Source organism: Stegastes partitus, unplaced genomic scaffold (assembly GCF_000690725.1).
Source record: "Stegastes partitus isolate 25-593 unplaced genomic scaffold, Stegastes_partitus-1.0.2 Scaffold414, whole genome shotgun sequence".
Taxonomy (NCBI): Eukaryota; Metazoa; Chordata; class Actinopteri; family Pomacentridae; genus Stegastes; species Stegastes partitus.
Window position 1 is genome coordinate 304,533 of NW_007578145.1, and position 21,787 is coordinate 326,319.

General features: G+C 42.7%; 1 protein-coding gene across 1 annotated transcript; it reads left to right on the plus strand.

Moving 5' to 3' along the window:
- Positions 1-116: 116 nt before the first annotated feature.
- csnk1da (casein kinase 1, delta a) lies at positions 117-21,267 on the plus strand. Its single transcript, XM_008285733.1, has 9 exons — positions 117-599; positions 7,921-8,031; positions 11,057-11,205; positions 11,687-11,915; positions 12,014-12,184; positions 12,285-12,433; positions 13,354-13,522; positions 13,863-13,975; positions 18,473-21,267. Exons 1-9 carry the CDS (start codon positions 524-526, stop codon positions 18,521-18,523), a joined length of 1,218 nt encoding a protein of 405 aa, XP_008283955.1. The 5' UTR covers positions 117-523; the 3' UTR covers positions 18,524-21,267.
- Positions 21,268-21,787: the final 520 nt, after the last annotated feature.

Below are 21,787 nucleotides of genomic sequence, written 5' to 3' on the forward strand. Positions count from 1 at the left end.
GCTGCGGGTTTCGCCCCGTTGCTTATAATGGTGTCCATTGGTCCCTCTCTGTCAGTGTCCTCCCCCTCTCACCCAGCAGGGAAGTGATGTCAGCCGCATCCTGCAGCTCTAGAACAGGGTCCTAACAGAGAGCAGACACCGCAGACAGAGCGACAGGTCCCGGGCTCGATCCTTAGCGTAACCCGCCGAAAATCCGCCTTCATCCGCGGAGGAATAAAACGTAGCGACTTAAACGACAGCGGGAGCAGAAAGTACAGACTCTAACCTTTCTAACGAGCCGCGTATTGTCGCAATATGAGGTTAGTACATATTTAAAACAAAAGGCGAAAGATTGTGAGAGCCGACTTCATCCAGAGACAGCGCACAGAGGACCCGGTTCTTCGCTCGAGCAGATCTTCCCTGTCGGATTTTTTTTGGCCTGTTTTGCTTTGAAACAAGCTTGAACTGTAAAACCGAACATTTTTTTTCGGGATATTTTGGAGCTAGCGAGCCTGTTTGCTAGCCAACCGCAGATTTCTTCACCATGGAGTTGAGAGTGGGAAACCGATACAGACTGGGCAGGAAAATTGGAAGTGGATCGTTTGGAGACATCTATCTGGGTGAGTTATAATCAAAGAAATGTTGCTGCGTTTGGGTTGTTTTATTTCCATTTGTGTAAATACGTGAAAAAAGGTGTCTGTAGGAGTTATCCAGCTGGTTCTCTTTCCGGGGTTCCCTAAACGAGCTGATAGTCAATCAGCTGTTCAGTGTTAGCAACATTAGCTCCAAGGCTAGCTGTCTGTGTAGCAAAGCAGCTAGCAGTGTTATTTGTTTTATTTAAATATGTTATAGAAAATATGTGTGTTTCATTGTGCTCGACTTCCGGGACATTTTTGCCTCAAGGAAATTAATAACCAAATGAACCGTGTTAACGATAAGAATTGAAACTGACGGCTGCTGTGAAGCTAAACCCTTTATTACTAAACTAGCTAGCTAATATTTAAGGTTCCTGCCTGCTACTTGGTATTTATTTGAAAAAAAGAAGAGCTAAACAGGACGTAGGTTTTACATTTTAAGTCCCTGCAGTGCTAAGTGTCATCCAGCCTTTATATATAGATGCTGAACATCCACTTCTGAACACAGCAGGCCGGTTTAGTTTCCTCCTCCTGTTCATAGATTGAGCTAAATGCTACATCACTGAAAGGTTTCCAGAGGCTTACATAGCTTAAAGTCACAATGACAAGAGTTTATTATTAAAGCTGTGAGAATGTTTGAATTTGATCAAGGGAGGCCTGCTGAGAACCAGCTGAGAGGACTCTGACATGACCATGGGTAATAAATCTACCTGCTTGTATAATGGTTGAGGGTGCTTGATCATATTATATAGTCCCATCCACAAAGTGCCACAGGCTGCGGGCAATTGATTTAGTAGTCTTTGTTATACTTGATTAGATGTGTTTGCTCTCATTGTTGGTCAAGGTGGAAGCGAATATTAGATGTGCTGGTTAAAGATTGTTCACTGCACCATCAATGCAGGGTTACACCATTAGCCATGACACTAGCATTTATGGTTGGGATGTGATAGATAGATAGCATCTGAGCTACAACATAGGTTAAACATAAATATTGAAAAGTTATCAGCTACCTTAAGTTCACCTGAATGTGTTCGCCATCATTTTTGACACTGAGTTCCACCTGCTTTATTGTAACAAATCCACCGGTGGCCATATTGGAGGTCCACAGCTCTTGGCAACAGAGGCTGGGAACAGCTGATCACATTTCTGAGCTTAAAACTTTGTCATCTGAACAACAATAGAATGAAGACATCGTTAATTCATGAGGGGCTTTTAGTGGCGTCTATCCAATCAACCTGGACAGCCAATACCCGGGTCTGGCTGTGACTCAATCATGGTGTCATTTAAGTGTGTTAAAATGTACTCAGTGGGTCTGAATTGAGCAAAGGCCCATTTGCAAGCATTGATTTAATTTTCCAGTTTTGTAGCTGATGTTGCAGTTGTTGTTACTTTTAAATGAAAGCATGTGATTGAGACAATTTAATTTGATTCCCTTAATATAACTGAACTCTTTTTTTAGTTTTTGGTTTTATAGTGTTGTGGGGCCATTCTAATTTATTTGTTTTAGCCTATTTGTTATTAATTAGATTGCTATAGATTCAATTGCTTCCCCATTTTGGAGTCAGTATTGTTGCTTTTTATAACAGCTCTTTCAGGCAGTCATTAAATTTAATTCATTAAATATTTTTTCATCTACTGTGTAAAGTAAAAATTTTGCTCAGTGTCCCTGAGGGCTTTATTTTAATAAATGATAAGAGTGGAGTACAAATGTTTGATGTGCCTCCTCTGAAATACTGCACGAAAGCATGAGAAATAATTGTGATGGATTTCTCAAGTCAAGTTTCTGGGGTTTGCTAATTAATTTTCATAAATGACTTGTTTACGGCTTGCATTTGGTCAGCAAAATATTAAAGTTAAAAAAAATAAAGCGGGGTTCTTTTAATTTAGAGTATTTTAGTTTATACAGTGAAGCTTTGTCTTGCCTACGAATATAGTTTGGACACATTACAGTCGGTAAAACGAGCTCTGATGTGCTTCCACAGTCACTAGCGTTTATTTTAACTGGTGAGAAACAACCATTAAAAAGACACAGCGGTCCTACAGTTCTGCCTCCAAACTATTTCCACAGAAGATGCTTATCATTTCTGGCCTTTGTTGTGTTTCTAGTAATTATTTGTAACACGTGATCAATTCGATGTCCAATAACACGTTCATTTTTACAGTTATTTGGCACAGACTGTCTTTCTCTCTTGCGGGTCCTGATGGTCTTTTATTGTTGCAGGATGAGTGATTTACCCATCAGTCAGTGTGACCAGTTTTAATTCACTTTTGTGGGAACGGTCCATCAGTGTCTCATTGTTTTGTAGTTTGTTCAGATCAAATGAGCAGAAATGAAGGTTTGAAAACTCGTACTAAAGTTCTCCTTTACATAAAAGAAGCGTTAGGTTAGTCAGTTAATTAGTTTGGCTTGCTTTTTCGGGGCACGCCTTTGTGCATAGTTTGTTCTCTGGGAAGCCTTACTGGCTTTTTGTTGGGTTTTCACTGTGCGTATTTTCATTTTTTAAGAAAGCACTCAAGCTCCGGTAGTATAAAACGCATTGTAAGATCAGGTTTAGCGGGTGCACAATAGCAGATGGTTCAACTGGCTGACCTTTGCACCACAATATTGATAATGCCATATGGTCCCACCCAAATCTCTATAAAGTGTTTACATGGCTTCTATGGTAATACGAGCATATCTGAGTGCTTTAAAGTGTTTCATTCTCTGCAACATCAATAAATCTCACCGAGCTGACTCTGCAGATTTAGTTAAGCAACATCAAACACTTGACGGTCAGGTTGAAGCGCCTCATGACAGGAGGGTAAACCAGTCCACACAAAGGAACGTTCCTTTTAAATGCTCTGTTTCAAAGGCGGGAGATGTAAGGTTAATAAATGCATTAATTGGATCCAGTCTGTCTTCCACATGACCTGTTGTTTGGACTGATAGTGAGAGCTGCCAGCTGCTTGCATAATCACTTTGTGTGTTTTTGTCTTCACTCATCTCTCCCTCCCTTCTCCCTCCGAGTAGCTGGTGACTAACGTGACGTAACATTGTTAATCAGACGGAACAGTGCGTGGTTCTTTAGGAACACCCACCCTGCAGGGTTTTTTATCACAGCAGTAATTTGTACTCATTGTAGTTTCTTCTGTGTTTATCATAGAAGCAAAAGTTCTGAAGCATGTTTTTTTTTTAACATTTGAGAAGAAATTTGAAAATGTTCCCCCGCAGTGGAGACACAACAAAAACAAATTCCAAAATGCGCAGAGCAAATCAAAGTCCGATAATAATGCAACTGGATTTCACAGTCATCCCCACTTTAATGCTCCCACGCAGCGTGTGAAGGCAGCGTGTGTTAACGCTGACAATGTGCGAGCAGCTCGGTGTGTCGGTGCTGTCTGAGCGGTGGATTCTGCTCATATTGGTGTGAGAGGCTGTTTGTTGTTGGCAGGAGGAGGAGGAGGAGGTGAGGTCAGCTCTTGGAGCGAAGCCTCGTACTCTATGTGCTCCGACTGGGTGCAAATGTGGACCGACAAATATTCGCATAGAACTGGTAAAATGGCGTGTGTGTGGCCTTTGAGAGCTTTTGACATGGCAGGTTGTCATTTCTGCCCAAAGAGCGGTAACGAGCGGTTAGTCAGTTGGCTGAGTCACGCTGGTTTTCCACGGAGATTTCCTGTTGCTGTGTTTGCTGGTCGATGATGTGTTCGTTCGGTTCGTGTTGAAACAAGCTCCAAAAAACCTGGCTGCTGTGTTCGTCATTGTCCAAACTGCCTCAGGTGGAATAGTTTCTCCTCATGGCATGGCATCAGACGTCAATACTTGTTTGGTATCGTCCAAAGAAGTATTCCATGCCCGTCAGTATCGAAAGCTGACGCCGAGCCCGTGTTTTATTGTGTTGTGTGATCAGAGAGTTCCTCGACTAAATAAAAATGTGGACAGTTTTAGATGTTTGATTTCGGCACGGTTCAGCTGTATAATTTCATTTTCACACCACTTTAATAAAGATCTAGAATGGTGGGGGGGAAGGTCAATTTTTCCAGCTTCTTAAATTTGAATATTTCTATATTTAATTTCTCCTTTGTCGCAGTAAAGTGAACATCTTTGGGTTGTGCTCAAACTCACTAACATTTGTCACTACTTTCTGGCAGTTTATAGACTCAACACCTAACAGATTTACTGAGAAAATAACCCACAGATTAACAGACAGTCAAAGTAGTTGTTAAACATTTTGAGAAATAGGTTGTTTTGCTTTCTTTTGTAGTGATACGAGTGAGTTAGAGTTGTTAAAATAAGTTTTCTGTCTGTGTGTTAAACCAGAGCTTTATTAATGCTTCAGAACTTTTGCTTCTATGATAAATAAAGAAAGGGTTTTGGTAAAACCTACTCGGGCACCATACGTGAAAATAGCTCCCAACCCAACCGCTCACAGTCTTGTAAAGCGCTGCTTCAGCCTATTACCTGTCTGACTAGGAGTTGTGTAACTCAGCTTGTGATATGTCCGTAAGCTGAAGAGGTTCCAGCAGTCTTTGCCAAATGGGATGGGCCCGCTTATATAAGCAAAACTAACAGCGAGGTTGATTTAGAGCTGCTGCCGTAACAGAGAACTTAAGATGCTCCTAATGCTGGCAGTGACTCAGTTTTCAAACCGATGACGCTTTTTGTTGCTGCCTCCGCTGTGTTATGCCGGTTACGGTGGTTTTGCTGACGTCACCTTAGAAAGCCAGCGTCTGAAAGTTTACAGTTGAGAAATTGTGCCGAACACACGCCGAAGGGTTCATCTGGTAGTGTGCTTTTCTCAAGCAGGAAATATGGTCGTAAAGCATCAGCAGAGCCTCCTAACAGGCCTGGTTTGATGTGGTCCTTGTGCTGAACCACGTGCGCTGCAGATGAGGATCTAAAGTTTGGCTTCCTGTGTGCGACGTGCCAGCTCACACCTCCCACACTATGCTTGTACAGTATTTGAGGAAGGGGATTGTTAGCATTCTGTGGCTGCGTTTCCTCGCCGCCTATCGCATCAGCCTTGTTATCATGTTGCCCGAGTCCATGCTGTGAATTTCTAAGTGACACTTCAGAATTACGTTAATTAGCTTCTGCGATTATTTTTCAAGTTTGCGCTGCGACGATTAACATGCGAATACTGGTATGGCTGAGTGCCACGAGATAGTGTCAACTTGTTATGCATTTATGACAATAAACAGCTTTAGGTCTTCAAAACGTGTTAATGCAGTGTGAAGGTTTCCGTCTTGTTTGCATTTATTCGTCACAAAGCGCTTTCCTGTCTCGGTAACCGTCATTGAATATTTGCATTGTAAAGATTAGCTCCTGACTATAATCTGCCTTTGTCGCTGTTGGTGTGTAGAAGGATGTGTCTGAACATGTTTCAGCAGCAGCACAGGATGAAAACACACGCCACATACGTGCACGCTGTTTTGCCAATAACACACACACCCTCCAACCTCCCCTCTCTGGGAAGATCAGCGGGGGGCTGCATTCCCCAGAAAAATCTGTCCAGACAAATCACATTCCTATGATGCAAGAGAGCAGCCAGCACACTGAAACTCAGGGTTGCTAAGAGCCCTGTGAAAGACCTTTGCAGCCATTTCATGTTTGCAGCCGATTGATTGATTGATTGATTGATTAGCCACGCACGAAACTGCAACAAAAAGTCACCGAGTTAAGTGTCTTTGTGTTGCACGGAGGCTTAAACACAGTAGAATAGCCGTTGTTTACGTGGCACTCATTAATACCAGGGATGTGCACGACTAAACAATTAAACGTTGCCCTCACTAGTTGTCACCGGGGCTAAAAAAAAAAAAAGATAATCTAATCACAGGCATTACTGGCATAATACACTCATGAATTAAGATGATCTAAACTGGCGCTGTCATCGTCAGCTCACTTGTACGTATATCGTCATTCAGCCGGAGCTAAAATGATTAATCGTTGAATGTTTCTTTGCACATTTAATTACTCAACCACTTTTAATCAGTGTTTAATCTTCTTAGGCATTTTTAAGCCATAAATCCAAACATTCGCTGGTTTGAGTTTCCTAAATTTGTCTGTTTCATATCATTTGTGTTTTAAACGTAGGTTGTAGTGTGATATCAGTGTTATATTCAGTGTGCCATACAAATATGTCTATCATCTGTTATTGACAGATTGGATTAATAAATATGCACAAGGGCGAAATGAATATGGCTTTTAGGGTTTTCCATTAATGGAGCCCATTAATAGATAGCTGTCCATTTAATATAGTGATGAACCCTATTTAGCAGAGTATTTTTAAGCTGCTGCTATCGATTGTGGTTTGTTTTCCGTATATTTGTAGCACGTTTACGCCCAGCTTCTCTCATTTCAGTGGAGAAACAAGTTTTCTCTCTTTTACTTTGTGATTTGGGCGAACTGCCCCTTTAAAGTGACTCCCCACAATGATTTGGTGGATTTGGACCGCCGGCCAGGGGCAGATCAATGCCATTTAATTTAGCTGCACCGATGAGAAGCGGCAGAGTCGCCTCGTGCCAGCCTGAGCTCATTGTTTTCCTGCATCATCGCAAAATTTTGCCGCAGCGCCCACTCGCATGTTGTCCGGCCACATGCGTGCAGGCCTTCCTTAAGCTTTACCTTCACAGTTCTTGTGTTAAAACTTCAGATTTAAGGAGTCATGATACTACTTGTGCACCCCACCCTGGTGAGTGCAGCTCGTCCCACCCAGATGACATCATACTGAGAAATCAATGATGCTCCATTGGTGCTGCTGTTGGCCGACACGATTGAGCTGCTCTTAGTATGAGGGGCTGTGAGTGTGTGTGTGTACACGTGTGTGTGTCTGAAATGGGATTACGTAACCTGGTGTCCAGTTGCTGTGTTTATGTGGAGGGAACTGGACCCCATAACCATATTTAGGAAGGAAGCAGCTGAAGCACTGGTTTGTCCGTTTCACAGCGATTGCCTCAAATCCTCCGTTGTGTGTGAAAGGAGTGAGATCAAAATGAAATGATAACTGTGAGGAATTTGGCCTCCGCTTACAAGTAGATACATGAAAGAAGAGCAGGGTACATACAGTGCAAACCGTTGGGGGGTTTATCTTCCACTCTGGCGGGCTTTGCTGTGTTAACAACCGCTGGTATTTCCTTGTGTATGCAAGCAGAGCTCCTCTCTTCTAACTTGTTGACAACATTTATTGCCTTCATGTTGCCTGGGCTGGTTTGGATTAACTTGATATAAAGATATATGGTGGTGATGTCTGATGCTGTGTCCGTACTGCAGATTACACAACGTCATGTTTTGTACATTGCCCTCATCATGAACTCTCTCTCTGTCCAGGTACCGATATCTCAGTTGGAGAGGAGGTCGCCATCAAGTTGGAATGCGTGAAGACCAAACACCCACAGCTCCACATAGAGAGCAAAATCTACAAGATGATGCAGGGTGGAGGTACGGTATACTCTCCTATTTGTGCTTTTATGAACTCCTCATCAATATTTACAAGCACTCACAACAACTAGCCAGTTTCCATCCGTCATTGTAAATCATCTGCCACAAATAAAATGACTGATGTTTGTTGCCTCTGACAAACCGTATATTAAGTTAATGGACGAGGTAACCAGGTAGGGTTTGGTATGTTATCAGTGCAACAAAGAAAACAAAAGACGCGCATAAATCAACACTGCTGTCATTTATTCTGAAAGATGTAATCATTCATCAGTGGCGCAGTTACTGTAGTTCTTATTGTAACTATGAAGGCACTCAAATTTCTGGTGTGTTTTTAATACGACAAAATAGCCAACACAAATGTCAGTGATTTTTCATCTTAATCCACTGACATGGTCTTTCTCAGTTATTAAATTAATCACATTTCGGCTTTAGAACTGCACAAAGCAACATTGTTTTCTCTCTTTTTGTCAGCGTTAAGGTCACGGCTATCCTATCCGATTAAACTTTATTTACAAGTCGCAAATTCAGGCTGCAGGAAGGCAGATTAACACCTGTAACATACGCATTGTGCAAAATTACTGCAATTACAACACATCTGCAAGTCTCAAAGGCTACCTCTGCTAGCATGCTGTAGCTGATAGACAACAACTGGTGCACTGCCAAAACATTCTGGGTAGAACTCGTTCTCTAGAATTGCTTTTCCAGGAGGTGATGCCATAAATGTAATTTCACTTCTGACAGTAAGTGTTTGGAGTTGTTCGTTATGTAAGGAACGCTGCAAAACAAAACAAGGAAGTGTTGTGCAGAGTAGATGTTCAGTCACAAACACAGGTCACAGTTTTCAATCAATCTTATTTTGTCGTTTACTCTGCAGGATGTTTAGTGGTTTTGCTTTGTTGTTTGCTGCCGAACACCTCTGAGGAACTAGTTCTATTCCACTGTCCTCAACAAGGATGTTGGTTTTCAGTGACGCAAGGAGAAACGTCAGCGGGCAACCAAAGTCATGAGGGGACTGTGAATGTCCAAAGTTTTGTGCCATTAGGATGTTTTACTGAAATTTTACCTACTGGTGACAGTAGAGGGACATTTGATGGAAAACTGAATGGCAGTCTAGTTGTAGTTTAAATATTTCAGCGTGGCCCCAAAGTCAACCAAGCAACCGACTTTGTCATTCACACAGTTACGCAACTAGCATGACATTTAAAACAAAATCCTGTCCCGGTGTCAGGATACTGGCAACAAGACCAAATAACTTGAGAAGCTCAAACATGCCTACAAGCTTCAAGGATGAGAGAGGCAAGAGGGAACTTGTCACTTTAAGTCAGTGTGTTAACAGGAGGTTAGCTCTGCTGCTGCTGCTGGGCACAAAAAAAAAATCAGGGAATGTATCTTTAAATGTTCTGCCAGCTCAGTAGTGTCTGCAACATGTTGAAGAAAATTGACAACTGCCTTCTGTAATAAGCCTCGTACACCAGAACGGTTTGCATTTCTATAGCTCATGCTGCACAGGTGGCAGCTGAACCACTCTGGCATGCTTCAGAAGTTTAAATTAGTTGTCCTTTGGTGGCTTATAGCTTCACTCTGTCCTTAATAGCTTTTCTACCTTTATAGCAAACGGTCTAATCGAACCACGCGTATAGAAGGGACGGTTTGTCTCTGTCGGCACAACTGTGCACACACATGCATTTGTATTTTTGTTCCAGCGTGGCAGGATTTATTGGGACGTGGTAGCTGAACCAGACTGCGGGATGTATTTGCGTTTGTATGTATATAAATAGCTGATGCAGAGGGAGTGAGTGTGTGTGTGTGCAGTGCGAGGTGCTGAGCAGCAGCATTTTGTTGCTGTCTGCCTGTAGAAGGAAATGCCAGATGGCCCCTTCGCCTTGGCAACGTCAGCCAGTTACCAGCTACTAGTAAACCAGCTGGCCTCCGTGTATGGGGCCACGGACTGAGTGTACATTTTTAATCTATAGTAGCGCTACACTGGTCTTTATCAGATGAGTTTTTTTTAAAATTCAGGCTAGTATAACATAGAATAAAATGAAGATAAATGCTCTAATTGACCGTGTTGTACTGAAGTGATCACTGCTAGAAATGTGGCTAAAGGAAGAACCAGAAAACAAGTTCACATGTGCTGTGATACCCCGTTGTTGCTCAATAATCTGAGTGCGCATGAGTAAAATCTGATCCCCCCCACATGCTAATCCACTGAAACGGGAAGTGACATTTCTCAAGTGCGTCTGCAGTTGGAAGACCTGACGTCATATCCAGATGTCCACGTGCTGCCGTAAAATAAGACGGAACCTGCTGATCTTAAGAAATGACTGCACAGCAAATCACTCAGTTGCCACATTTGTTTGCATAGTAATCATGGCAAATGAAGGAAGAAACGCATTTTACCGTTTTGATAATCATAGTTATGTCTCCATCACTGGAACTAGTCTCCAGGCATGTGCACATGGAGTAAAAATCCAGCTCTGCACATGCAAGGATAGAATTCTGTGTTCTCTGGCAGAAATATAGCTAGAGATCGGGTTTCTCTAATCCCCTGCCCCGATTACAGTAACCAGGTTTCTCATTCACATGACGGGTTACCAAATCAGCTTACTGGAGAAAGCTGACTGCAACCTAGTTCAGCGCATTCGAAGGCACAGTGTGTTCAGACTGGCTCTCAGCATCTGCATGATTTAAGAGAGGCAGCAGCTGCACACTTTGTATGTTTTGGATATGTATAAGCTGATGTAAAATGAGCTCTCCCAATAACGAATGCATGAATACAGTCAAATGGGCACTTTAGTATTATTAAAATGTTTACCCACAATGCCCTCTCTCAAGCACTAAATCAGAACTTGGATAAGATTTTTTTTTTTAAATAAATAACACCCCCAAGAACATTCATAATATTCTCAACATAACTAAGTGTGATGAATTGTCTTCTACAAGCTGTCAGAACCCTTGTCATCATATCATATATTTCAAATACATGAATGTAACCCTTTGTTTTCCTCCCTCTGATCTCTTCCAGTGGGTATCCCCACGATAAAGTGGTGCGGCGCCGAGGGCGACTACAACGTGATGGTGATGGAGCTGCTGGGGCCCAGTCTGGAGGATCTCTTCAACTTCTGCTCTCGGAAGTTCAGCCTCAAGACAGTCCTGCTGCTGGCTGACCAGATGGTGAGAGGATGGAGTAAAAAAAAGGGGGGCGGGTGTACGATGAAATGTGAACGCCGTAAATGTAGTTGCATTAACTAAAAACCACGACATTAAGTTTTCATGGTTTTGCTATGTGGTGCATAAATTGTGGGATGTAAAGTAACAGTTTCTGGAAATAGGGCATACATGATTTCCAGTCTTTCTGCTAAGTTAAGCTGCTGGCTGCAGCTTCGTGTATCCTGTGGACACATTGCAATTTTAAGCTTAGAATCTCAGCAGAAAACAAATAAGCAGAACTCTCAAATTGTTAAATACTTGCTTTAACTTTACTAGACTTCCCTTTGTTCTCTGCACTGGACTGATCCAAATCATCCAAAGTCTAAAAGTTTGATTCCAAACCAGAAACGTCCAACATTCTTTCACTTATAAGCTCCAACAAGTACTTTGTGGAACATCTCACCATCTTTCCTTGTTAACATTCGTCTCCCGTTTTTCCTTCCAGATCAGCCGCATTGAATACATCCACTCCAAGAACTTCATCCACAGAGACGTGAAGCCAGACAACTTCCTGATGGGGCTGGGCAAGAAAGGCAACCTGGTCTACATCATCGACTTCGGCTTGGCCAAGAAGTACCGCGACGCGCGCACACACCAGCACATCCCCTACCGCGAGAACAAGAACCTGACCGGCACCGCCCGCTACGCCTCCATAAACACACATCTGGGCATCGGTAAGATTAACCCCCCGTACATCGATCCGATAATTCACTCACATCCCTCCAGACGGATAATTCTGACTGTCTGCCTTCTTCCTGTCTTGTGTTTACAGAGCAGTCCAGAAGGGACGACTTGGAGTCACTGGGCTATGTCCTCATGTACTTCAACCTGGGCTCTCTGCCCTGGCAAGGCCTCAAAGCTGCCACCAAGAGGCAGAAGTATGAACGCATCAGCGAAAAGAAAATGTCCACGCCCATTGAGGTTCTGTGCAAAGGCTACCCATGTAGGTTTGACTGCTCACATCCACCAATTTATGCCCTGTATGTGATTGAGCCCCTGCTTTGTTCTGACACTGATCGTTCTCGTCTTTTTCGTCCTCACAGCGGAGTTTGCCACCTACCTGAACTTCTGCCGCTCTCTGAGGTTCGATGACAAGCCCGACTACTCGTACCTCCGCCAGCTCTTCAGGAACCTCTTCCACAGACAGGGCTTCTCCTACGACTACGTCTTCGACTGGAACATGCTTAAATTTGTATGTCGTTTCACCAAATTGAAGGATTTCATTTGTTCTTTGTCATCTCCAAAGTCAATCATCGTGTGATTAAATAAATAAATAAATAAATAAATAAGGGCAAGAAAATGATCTCAACTTTGAGATAAACTGATCTTTACATCAATAATATCCAATAAAGAACAAACATTAAAGAAATTCTTGAACTTTGTCAACAAAATGTTAGAACGTGCGTGTGATGTAAAAGTGTTTTGTAAACTTTAGGTACGGAGGGCAACCTGCGGGGCTCTTCCGTGGCACTTTGCATTTAGTAAACTTAAGTTGAAACTCTCGAACATTCTATCAATTTTCTATGTCATGTGACAATGTTCCTGAGAATTTGAACTTGAAGAGCCGCATGACGAATGCTTTCAGTCTGCAGCTGGAACAACAGCATTCTTGCCGACATCAGCACGCACAACAATTACACAATCGTTAGAAAATAATCTGAACTCACTTTACTCTCAACACTAGTCGATGACACAGTTTCCTGCCATTTCTGCTGATTTTTTATTTTTTTGCAAAATGCATGTTGTCTACCCCAAGTTCACTGGTGGGCTCCCAAAGCATGCTGCATAAAATATGAGGCGCAAAAACACCTCTGGGCATTTGGATCTTTCTCGCTAAAATGCTGACAAGGACACAGATTGAGAAAGGCCTCGGTTGCCTCCTCTAAACATTAAATCAATCTGGCAACTGACCTGCATTAAAATGAATATTTGTGGAGGGGGAAGTGCCCTTTGTCATTACCTGTACTGTATTTAAATTCCTAATTTAGTTGTCCGTATTACCACATTGTACTGTATCCTGTAAGTAAAGTTAAAAAAAAAATAGCTTGAATGTGTCTCTAAAGTGCTGCCATGAAAATGTAGGTTTTTGACCGCATGTCTGTTTTGTGTCAGGGTGCCAACAGGGCCGTGGAGGACGCAGAGCGGGAACGCCGGGAGCGTGAGGAGAGACTGAGGCACGGCAGAAACCCCGGGGCCAGGGGCATGGCCTCAGCCTCAGGAAGAGCCAGGGCACCTCAGGATGTCGCAGCCCCATCACCACTGAACCCTGCCTCACACACAGGTCAAGACTGTTCAGTTAATGTTCGTTTGTCGTACTTGCTTGATTTGCCTTGTGGCTCCTGCATGGTTTATGAGGACGTGATGTATTTTTCAAACGTTGACTGCCAAAGTAACAATTTTTGTTCTTGTTCATTATGACCAAAACTCGGTGTTAAAGCACCAACGCTTGTTCTTAAATAAAACTGGTCAAATGTGCAGTCCGTGTTTTCGAGTTTTTTTTTTTTTTTCCTTTTATTTCATCCAGATTTATTTTCGATATCAAATCTGTGACGCTGTACACCACAACAGCTGTGGCTATCGTCTAGAGTAAATGGGCGACTTGTACCTTTTGTGTCATTCAGGTATGGAGAAAGAGAGGAAGGTGAGCATGCGTCTGCATCGCGGTGCACCTGTTAACATCTCCTCCTCAGACCTGACGGGACGCCAGGACACATCCCGCATGTCCACCTCACAGGTACGCCACACAAAGGCAAAAACTGTGCTGTGGTTAAGTGCAGTGTGTGGAAATCACGGGCGCCCAGCTGAACTGGTTGAGCGGGCGACCCGTGAACAAGGGCTATAGTTCCCCGGTGTGGCGTTCTTGAGTTCGACTCACGAAAGCTTGTTGCAAGGTCTCTCCCATCCTGACTAATAAAGGCAAAAACGCCAGAAAAATAATCTTTTAAAAAAAGAAATACCCCTCATCCAAAGGGGAATTAAGAACAACAAAGGACGGACACTAAGTTTCATCTCAGATGATGTTATGGAATAAAATAAGTGCGCTTAGTGGCTCCAAAGAAGGAAGCACGTATCACAAGCGAGCATAAAGTGTGTATCAGCACAAACACATTGTTGGGACAAAGAGTTTCCCTTTTCACATGTACCAGATGCTCGTTTGTTCCTCTTTTTTTCCAATTCAAACTTAAAACCCCGACATGAAGCAACCAGACAGCTGTTGTCCCAGGTTCTGCTTTTGCTTCCACTGTCCTCGAACTACTATCTCATGGGGTCCTTCAGGTTCCTGTTTTGTCACACAGATGTGCCATCACCCGGCAACAGAGTAGTAGTCAGGACACGAGGACCCTTTGACCTTTTACAATGAAGAATAATGCACTTAGCATTTTGGGCACACTCTTAAAAATAAAGTCCTGCTATTGACATCCAGTCTTTGCCAGGTTTTTAAATTATTGTGGGTAAGCATGGCAGAGCCAACCAGCTTCGCCCAACAAGTTTTCCTAAGCTTCAGGCCAAAAAAAAGCAGCTTGAGATCTGAAAAAAAAAAAAAAAGCTACAGAAGTCGTCCCAGCAGCACTCTGCTGTTTAAAGGCTTCATTAGGTCCTTTGTTCTCTTGCTCTCTGTGGACCCAACGCTCCCCCCAGAGGTTAAAGAGCAGAACAGCCAGTCGAAGTCTGAAAACTATGTTTTCTCCAGTCGACTACAACCAACAGCTGTTGGTCAAGGTGTAAAAAAAAAAAAAAATGTTTTGAAGGGGAAGCTGCAGATTTATGATTCAGAAATTCTGCTCACATAAACTGATTTAATTTGTCTTCACTGATGTGGACCCAAGGCTGTTATTAAATCCTTTAAATTCTGCTTACGGTATCATTTTCTGCAAATAATAAAATGTGATTAAAGGAGTCGTCCTCATGACGCGATATTAAAAATTAAACCACTGTCTGGGGCGCCCGGATAGCTCGGTGGGTCGGGCAGGCGACCCATGTATAGGGGCTTCGGCTGCGGTTCGATTCCAGCCAGCGGCTCATTTGCTGCATTGTCTATCTTCACTGTCACTATCAATAAAAAGGCGGAAAAGCCCAAAAAATAAAAATAAAACTGCTGTCTGTATATATCAGCAGCTGCCTCAGAACAAGTTTCACTTTTTTCCAAACAGTGTCAGAAAAATCTATAATTTCTGATTTCTTTTTTGCCTTTATTGTCAGTTGTAGTAGAGGTGAAATGTGCAACAAGCAGCAAAGGTCTGTCTGGGAGTTTGAACTATGAACTTGGCTGCCCATGTGGTTTTAACCATAACCAGGCAGCCAATAGGATACCATGTGTTGGGTTTTTTTTCCCCATCCCAGTAAGATTTGGGAGAATATGAATAAGATAGTTGAAGGTAATTCTGTAGAAAAAGCCTGACAGTGAGTTCATCCACTGCCGTGCTCTTGTGATCAGAGTGCAGCTCATAAATAACCCAAATCCTGTTGAATAATTCAAATCATTTGCATGTACCAATATGAGCAGCAATGACAACATCTTGTGCTGCACATAAACTCAGATGGTTGGTGGTATTGTTGCTGTCGCTGTGTTGTTTAGCGCACGGTGTTGTTGTTGTTGTTGTTCTGGTTCCTCTGGGCTCACCAAGATGGCTCGCAGTTAAAAACATGAGTAATACATGATGTCGGGAAGCTTTTTAAATGTGTTTTTTGCATTTTTATTGAACAGTTTGGTGGTGTTGAGTCACACAAAACACACAGGGATACAAACAGTGTGAGGAAATGGGAACTTAACATCAAGGTTTTGCAATCTCAAACCTGCACTACCAGCCTCAACATGCCCCCGCTATGTTGACAAAAACAACTTCAAACCCAGACACAAGGTGCTTCTGTGGTTGCATAACTGTCGGAGTAGCTGTGGCCGTGTCATCAGAATGTGGCAAAAGTCACAGGCTAAGTCTAAAAAGTTAAGCTGGATATGTGAGAGTGGTGCCTCCACACTGCAGCGTGGATGTTGACATAAATGCTACTTACAAGTGGAAAATTGGGAAGACAGCGCTGCCCACTTAATGCCATACAGCTTTGTAAAGAATATCCCGCTTGTAATCATAAAATATCAAAGCCCCGAATCATTTCCTGTTCAACCTGTCGTAAAACAGCCTGTTTATTGTCGTAGAATAATGTCATAATCCTGTTTTTTGTCATCAATTGATTCCAGGAATAACTTTTGCCCGTTTATCGTCATGGTCGGCCGATCGTTAATGCACCCGTAGCATTAACTCTGATATGACATGAATGCAGCAATGTCATTTGTGTCTTTCTTCTACAAACTTTTGAATTATTTGTGCAGATTAATTTGCAATCTCAAAATCATATCACACCTAATTTGACATTGTGGCGTTGAAGGCGTCGTCTACCTCCTGGCCAGAACGTGAGCCGATTTCCAAACTGTTCCTTTAAGTCATGCTTAACCCTTTTGACGGTTATAGCCTGGTATACGGGGCTGGCATTATGACTCCTGTTCAACCCTGCAGCCCGGTATAGCGGCTCTGGTATATGGCGACTTTCTGTTACATTCAGTTTGATTGTCTATCAGTGGGAATCCCCGCGTGTGAACAAGCCATTCAGTCATGAAATAAATTATGCAAATGAAGTAAAATGGCATCGTTTGACTCCAAAAATCACCAGAAAACGAGATGTTGCGACCTCATTTCCAAAATGTTTATAAGCGATCAGAACTAAATAATTCCAAGACTTTGGCTGATGTGTCAGTATATAAGAACTGATAAGTAATTGCATATATCCCTGGTAATTATGAAGTTTACCTTTACTTTTTCACACCTGTGTGTATGTGAAAAGAGTAAACTTCCATATATATTTAACCGTCAACTTGACTCCTTTGATTGATACCAGATATGTAATGATGTGAAGTCTACTTAAGAATTCATGAGTGATTAATCAAAACCATCTGAACATGAATTTCAAGCAAAGTTGCTTCGTGTTGAAGTGTATAAGGCAGGGGTTCTCAACTGGTCTCACCCTGGGACCCACAGTTTCCCGTGGTCATTAAGTCGTGACCCTTTTTTTTTGGAATTCAGTTGAATATTCAATGTATTTTCCTGTGCAACATGCATTTCAGAGCATATAACCAGGCACAGTAACTGGACCATGACAACTGCCTGTACAAAATTGCACAAAATAAAAAAGGGCACAAAACAACATATTGATGGGAGATGGGAGGAATATTCGGAGATCAAAATTGAGATCAAAATCGATTCCAGCACAGCGAACGAATAGTTGGCTACTAGGCTATTCGGGTCCAGCCCTAGTATGAAAATCCACATTTTCAACACTCCGGGTCATATTTGCTGCTTTGCCGTCTTGCGTCCCAACATGAACACAAACGTAAAATAAACATCAAACAAACTATGGCTACCATGCCTGTCAAAATAAAAGTTTTTTCAAAATAAAAAAATAAGTCCAACCCATAGACTGTATAAAAGATGGACGTAGCAACCGGCCCTGAAAAATGAAGCCAACCTGGAAGTGTCAAAAACCTGCAATATCACTACGTCCGCTAGCTGCTGGCTCCAAAAAGTCCTGGCTCCCACAGACTGGAATTGGAAAAGAAGTGATCACAGATCACCAAATACTGCATTCCTACAGCTCAGGATTTTTTTCTTATTAGTTTTCATGGTCAAGTCCAGAGATCAGGTGGCCAATCTGAAAGTAAATCAATGCTGAAATTTGTAAAAATCATCAACATTTTGCGGGGCAAGGGGCGTGGCTGGCTTGATTGACAGTCGGCAGCGACTATGCAGACGAAGCCTGCAGAAGGCGGTAAATGTGGGCGGGCAGAGAGGGCCTGCCTCTCACTACGTCTGACCAATCGCTGCTCCTATGGCTCCGCCCCCCTCCGAGGATTTTTGCATCACTGGCTCCAAAAATCCAAGATGTCAACCAGGAAGTAGCAAAACCCTGGCTTCATTTTCTCAGTGCAGAAACCAACGGGTGACGTCACGGTAGCTACGTCCATCTTTTATACAGTCTATGGTCCAACCTGAGACGCACATTATATATTATTTAATTTGGACCAGCTGTCCGCGACCCACCCAGAACATGTCCCACCAGTTGAGAACCACTGGTATAAGGAATGCCCATTCACTTTGTGTTGAAAGGGGTTAAAAAACAATCCTCATTGTAGCTGATAATTTCATTTCTAAAAGCTAAACTGTTCCCCGTCTGTCTCCCTCAGGCTCTGTCTCGCGTCACACCCAGCGGCCTCCAGTCCGCGGCTCCTCGGTGAAACCCTCCCATCCACCCGAGCACCATGGAGGCCTCAACATGCACCACCTGCAGCACACACACACACACACACACACACACTCTCTGTCGCACACACAAACACACACACACACGCGCTAATACTACCAGGACTCTCGAGGACTACCAACCGATGCACAAGAGCCTGACTGCGCTCCTGTTCACTTGACAGAAGAAGAAGAGGCGCACAGCCAGGAGTGTGTGTGTGCATGTGTGTGTGCATGTGTGTGTGTGTGAAAGCAAGAGAGAGAGAGAGAGAGAGAGACGGTGGCAGGTGGAGTACAGTTTGGTTGCCTTAACAACCACCTTGGCAAAGTAGCAGCCACAGCATCCCTTCTTCTCCTCTCATGGAAGATGTGGAGACACTCCCTCCTCCTCCTCCTCCTCCTCCTCCTCCTCACTGTTGATGAAGCCATGGATTCACTTTCCTCTGGCATCTTTTTTTTTTTTTCAACTTATGGTTTTACTTATGTTTCTTCTTTAGCATTACAACTTCTCCTACACCAGCTGGTCAGACTGAAAACGTCTGAAAACGGAGAACGACGAGTCTGTTAGATGTTGAAAATAGTCTGTGGGACTTTAATCGAAGACACGTGATCCACCGCGGCAGTGTTAGAAGACCGTGCCTAAACTCTGCTTTGTGTCCTGAAAGACTCTTTAAATCCCACAAGTCGACTTTTTTTTTTTTTTTTTCCTTAATTTTTTCTAGGTGTATGAGGTTTAAATTTGCAGGTAGGATAACATGGGACAAAAAGGCCTTTTTAATGTTCTGTTTTCAAAGGTGATCCCATAGTGCGAGGTTGTTGTTGTTTTTTTTGTTTTTTATGTCTTTGTCCTCCTCAGGTGCGTTGGAACCAGGACGTTGTAGTAAATCCAAAAACATGCAGCACATTTTGTTTCTGTCTTCAGGTTGTGACTGCTGTGGGAAAAGCTGTGAATGGAGCAGTTAAATAGTCGGGGTGTCCACACTGAACGGATGAGATGTTGTTTTAAAAAAAAACCCGGTGCATAGTGATGTGGTTTTCGTGTGCGTGTTTGTGTGGTTCTGTCTTAGGGTTATACAAGCTCAAACGGGTGGGGGATGAAAATGTCGAGGGTCTTTATTTTTTATTTTTATTCTTATTATTATTATTTTGAACTCCTTTGCCTCCTCAACCTCACTGTAGACCGTCTGTCCTCCTGCTTCCATTTCGAGTCAAAACACAGTTTGCTTTTTCTTTTCTAAGCATACTTGTGGCCATGTTCTACCGAGACCTCGTTAAATAATCGCCATCTGTTTTGGGATGTTGTAACCTGTGGTTTTTTTTAAATGTGGCTCTCGAGACACTACAAAAATAGGGCATCAAAACTGCATTACAGAAGCCTAAGTATGGTTCATTTTTGTCAATTTCAGGATTATATCAGAGGAATGGTTCCTAAATTGTATTTCATACTCCATTTGTTATTGAGTATGTGCCATTACACGATATTTTACTCCATTGTTGCACACTGTGCAACAACTGCACTACAAGCCAGTCACTAAAGATGTCCTCAACAACTGAATACTTTTTGCATTAAAGGGGCATTTCACCATTTGTACAAACAGTGATCTTAGTCCTATTAGTACTACCCAGCTTGCAAAAACAAGCTCTGGAAAGGCTTAAAGAAAATACATGATTGAGTTGCATTATGGGAAATGTAGGCGGCAGTGTTTGGGAGCTTGACCCATACTAGTGGAACTTGTATTTTAGCCTTAGTTGCCTCAATTTTGACCGTTCTTCTTGAAATCTTTGTCTGCAAGTGCCACCATTTTCCAGGAGCACAGTGCTAAATTGCTCTCGTGCTCCTTCAAAACATAGATCCCAGTAGTTGATCTTTGAATCCCTCAAAGCTGAGTCTTAAAGTGAGCTGGGAAGGATTTTGGGAGCCGTGTCGCTCCCAGTAGACTGACGCTGACCCTCGTCACAGGGGCCAGAGGTGAGAGTTCAGGTAGAAAGTGGACGGTTTTGGTTGAACATCTGGCCAGACGGGAGCAAAGGAGGTTTTGGAGATCAATGGACCGAGTGTTGTCTTGAGGACGGAGGTCACTGGAGAGTCCCAGCGGTACTGGAGCTACAAGCCTCACACGGCTCTCCTTCGTGACTTGATCTGAACCCTGCAGATTTTAAAGTAGAAAATTCTCGATGTGATAGACTGATTGCAAGGTATTGTAGGCCATTTTCTGTAGTTGAAGGAGGAAGGGCTTGTAGTGGTATTTTGTACATGTTTGTTCTGTTGTTGTGTATAGGATGCTCTGTCCACCGCGTCCGCGTGAAGCCGCCGCGTACGGCTTCGGACGGCGACGACAGCGTATGGAGGGACTGGGAATGCCTCACTCCATTAGACTTCCTGCTAAGGCAGTTTTCTTTTCTAAATATACTTCACCTGTGGGCTTGAAAAAAAAAAAAAGTGATGGATTAACTTGTTTGTCTCACTAATGATGGCTATGATAAATGCAAGTACACTTTACATGGGATAAGTTTTTCAGTCTGTCATGTCAGCCTCACTTTCTTATTTTGGTCACTTCCTGTCCAATTATGCTTTTAACTGTGCAGTGGAGATGGTTGCTCATGTCCCACAATGCATCTCTTACTGTGGATTCATGGGGAATGTCTTTCCACTCCCACCTTAAGACTTTTGCTCCTCATTTGTAATGCCACTGTATTTGTGTATTTTAAAATTGTGTAAATAAATTAATAAGTACTTGTATGCATTGTTTGTTTATTTTTTTAATTGACTGGACTATATCTGTAAATGAGGTTTTGTTTTGTTAAGATTTGCTTGAAGTGATGATTTTATATTGTTCTGAGGGAGGCACTTGAGGAAAAGTCATGATGGTTGGTCCTTCGGTGACTATAATCAGTTGTGAACTAGCGATTATGTTTATTTTCAATTAATCTGTTGGCTATTTAGTTTGTACGGAGCCCCAGAAGGGACATGAAGAAAGAAAAAAAAAAAACAGAGAGAAAAAAAAATAGAGATATCTTTTGCGAGATCTCACAAAACTTTGTTGGGATCTTGCAAAACTGTAGGTATTTATACTTCTTGGTCTTTTTGGCAGTATGGAGAAACAACAACGGAGGACACCCACCCGTATGAGAGCTTTATTTTGAAATCGGCCTAAAATAGCAAGACATTGAAGCAGTGCTTAGCAAGAGGCATAAGATTGATGTGACTTTTGCGAGATCCCGCATAAGATACCTCTATTTTTTCCTCTCCCTGTTCTTTT

Coding starts and splice junctions, on each gene's coding strand:
- csnk1da (XM_008285733.1), top strand. CDS start 524: ATGGAGTTGAGAGTGGGAAACCGATACAGACTGGGCAGGAAAATTGGA. Junction 12,434..13,353: donor ACTGGAACATGCTTAAATTT/GTATGTCGTTTC, acceptor GTTTTGTGTCAG/GGTGCCAACAGGGCCGTGGA. Junction 13,976..18,472: donor CCCGCATGTCCACCTCACAG/GTACGCCACACA, acceptor TGTCTCCCTCAG/GCTCTGTCTCGCGTCACACC.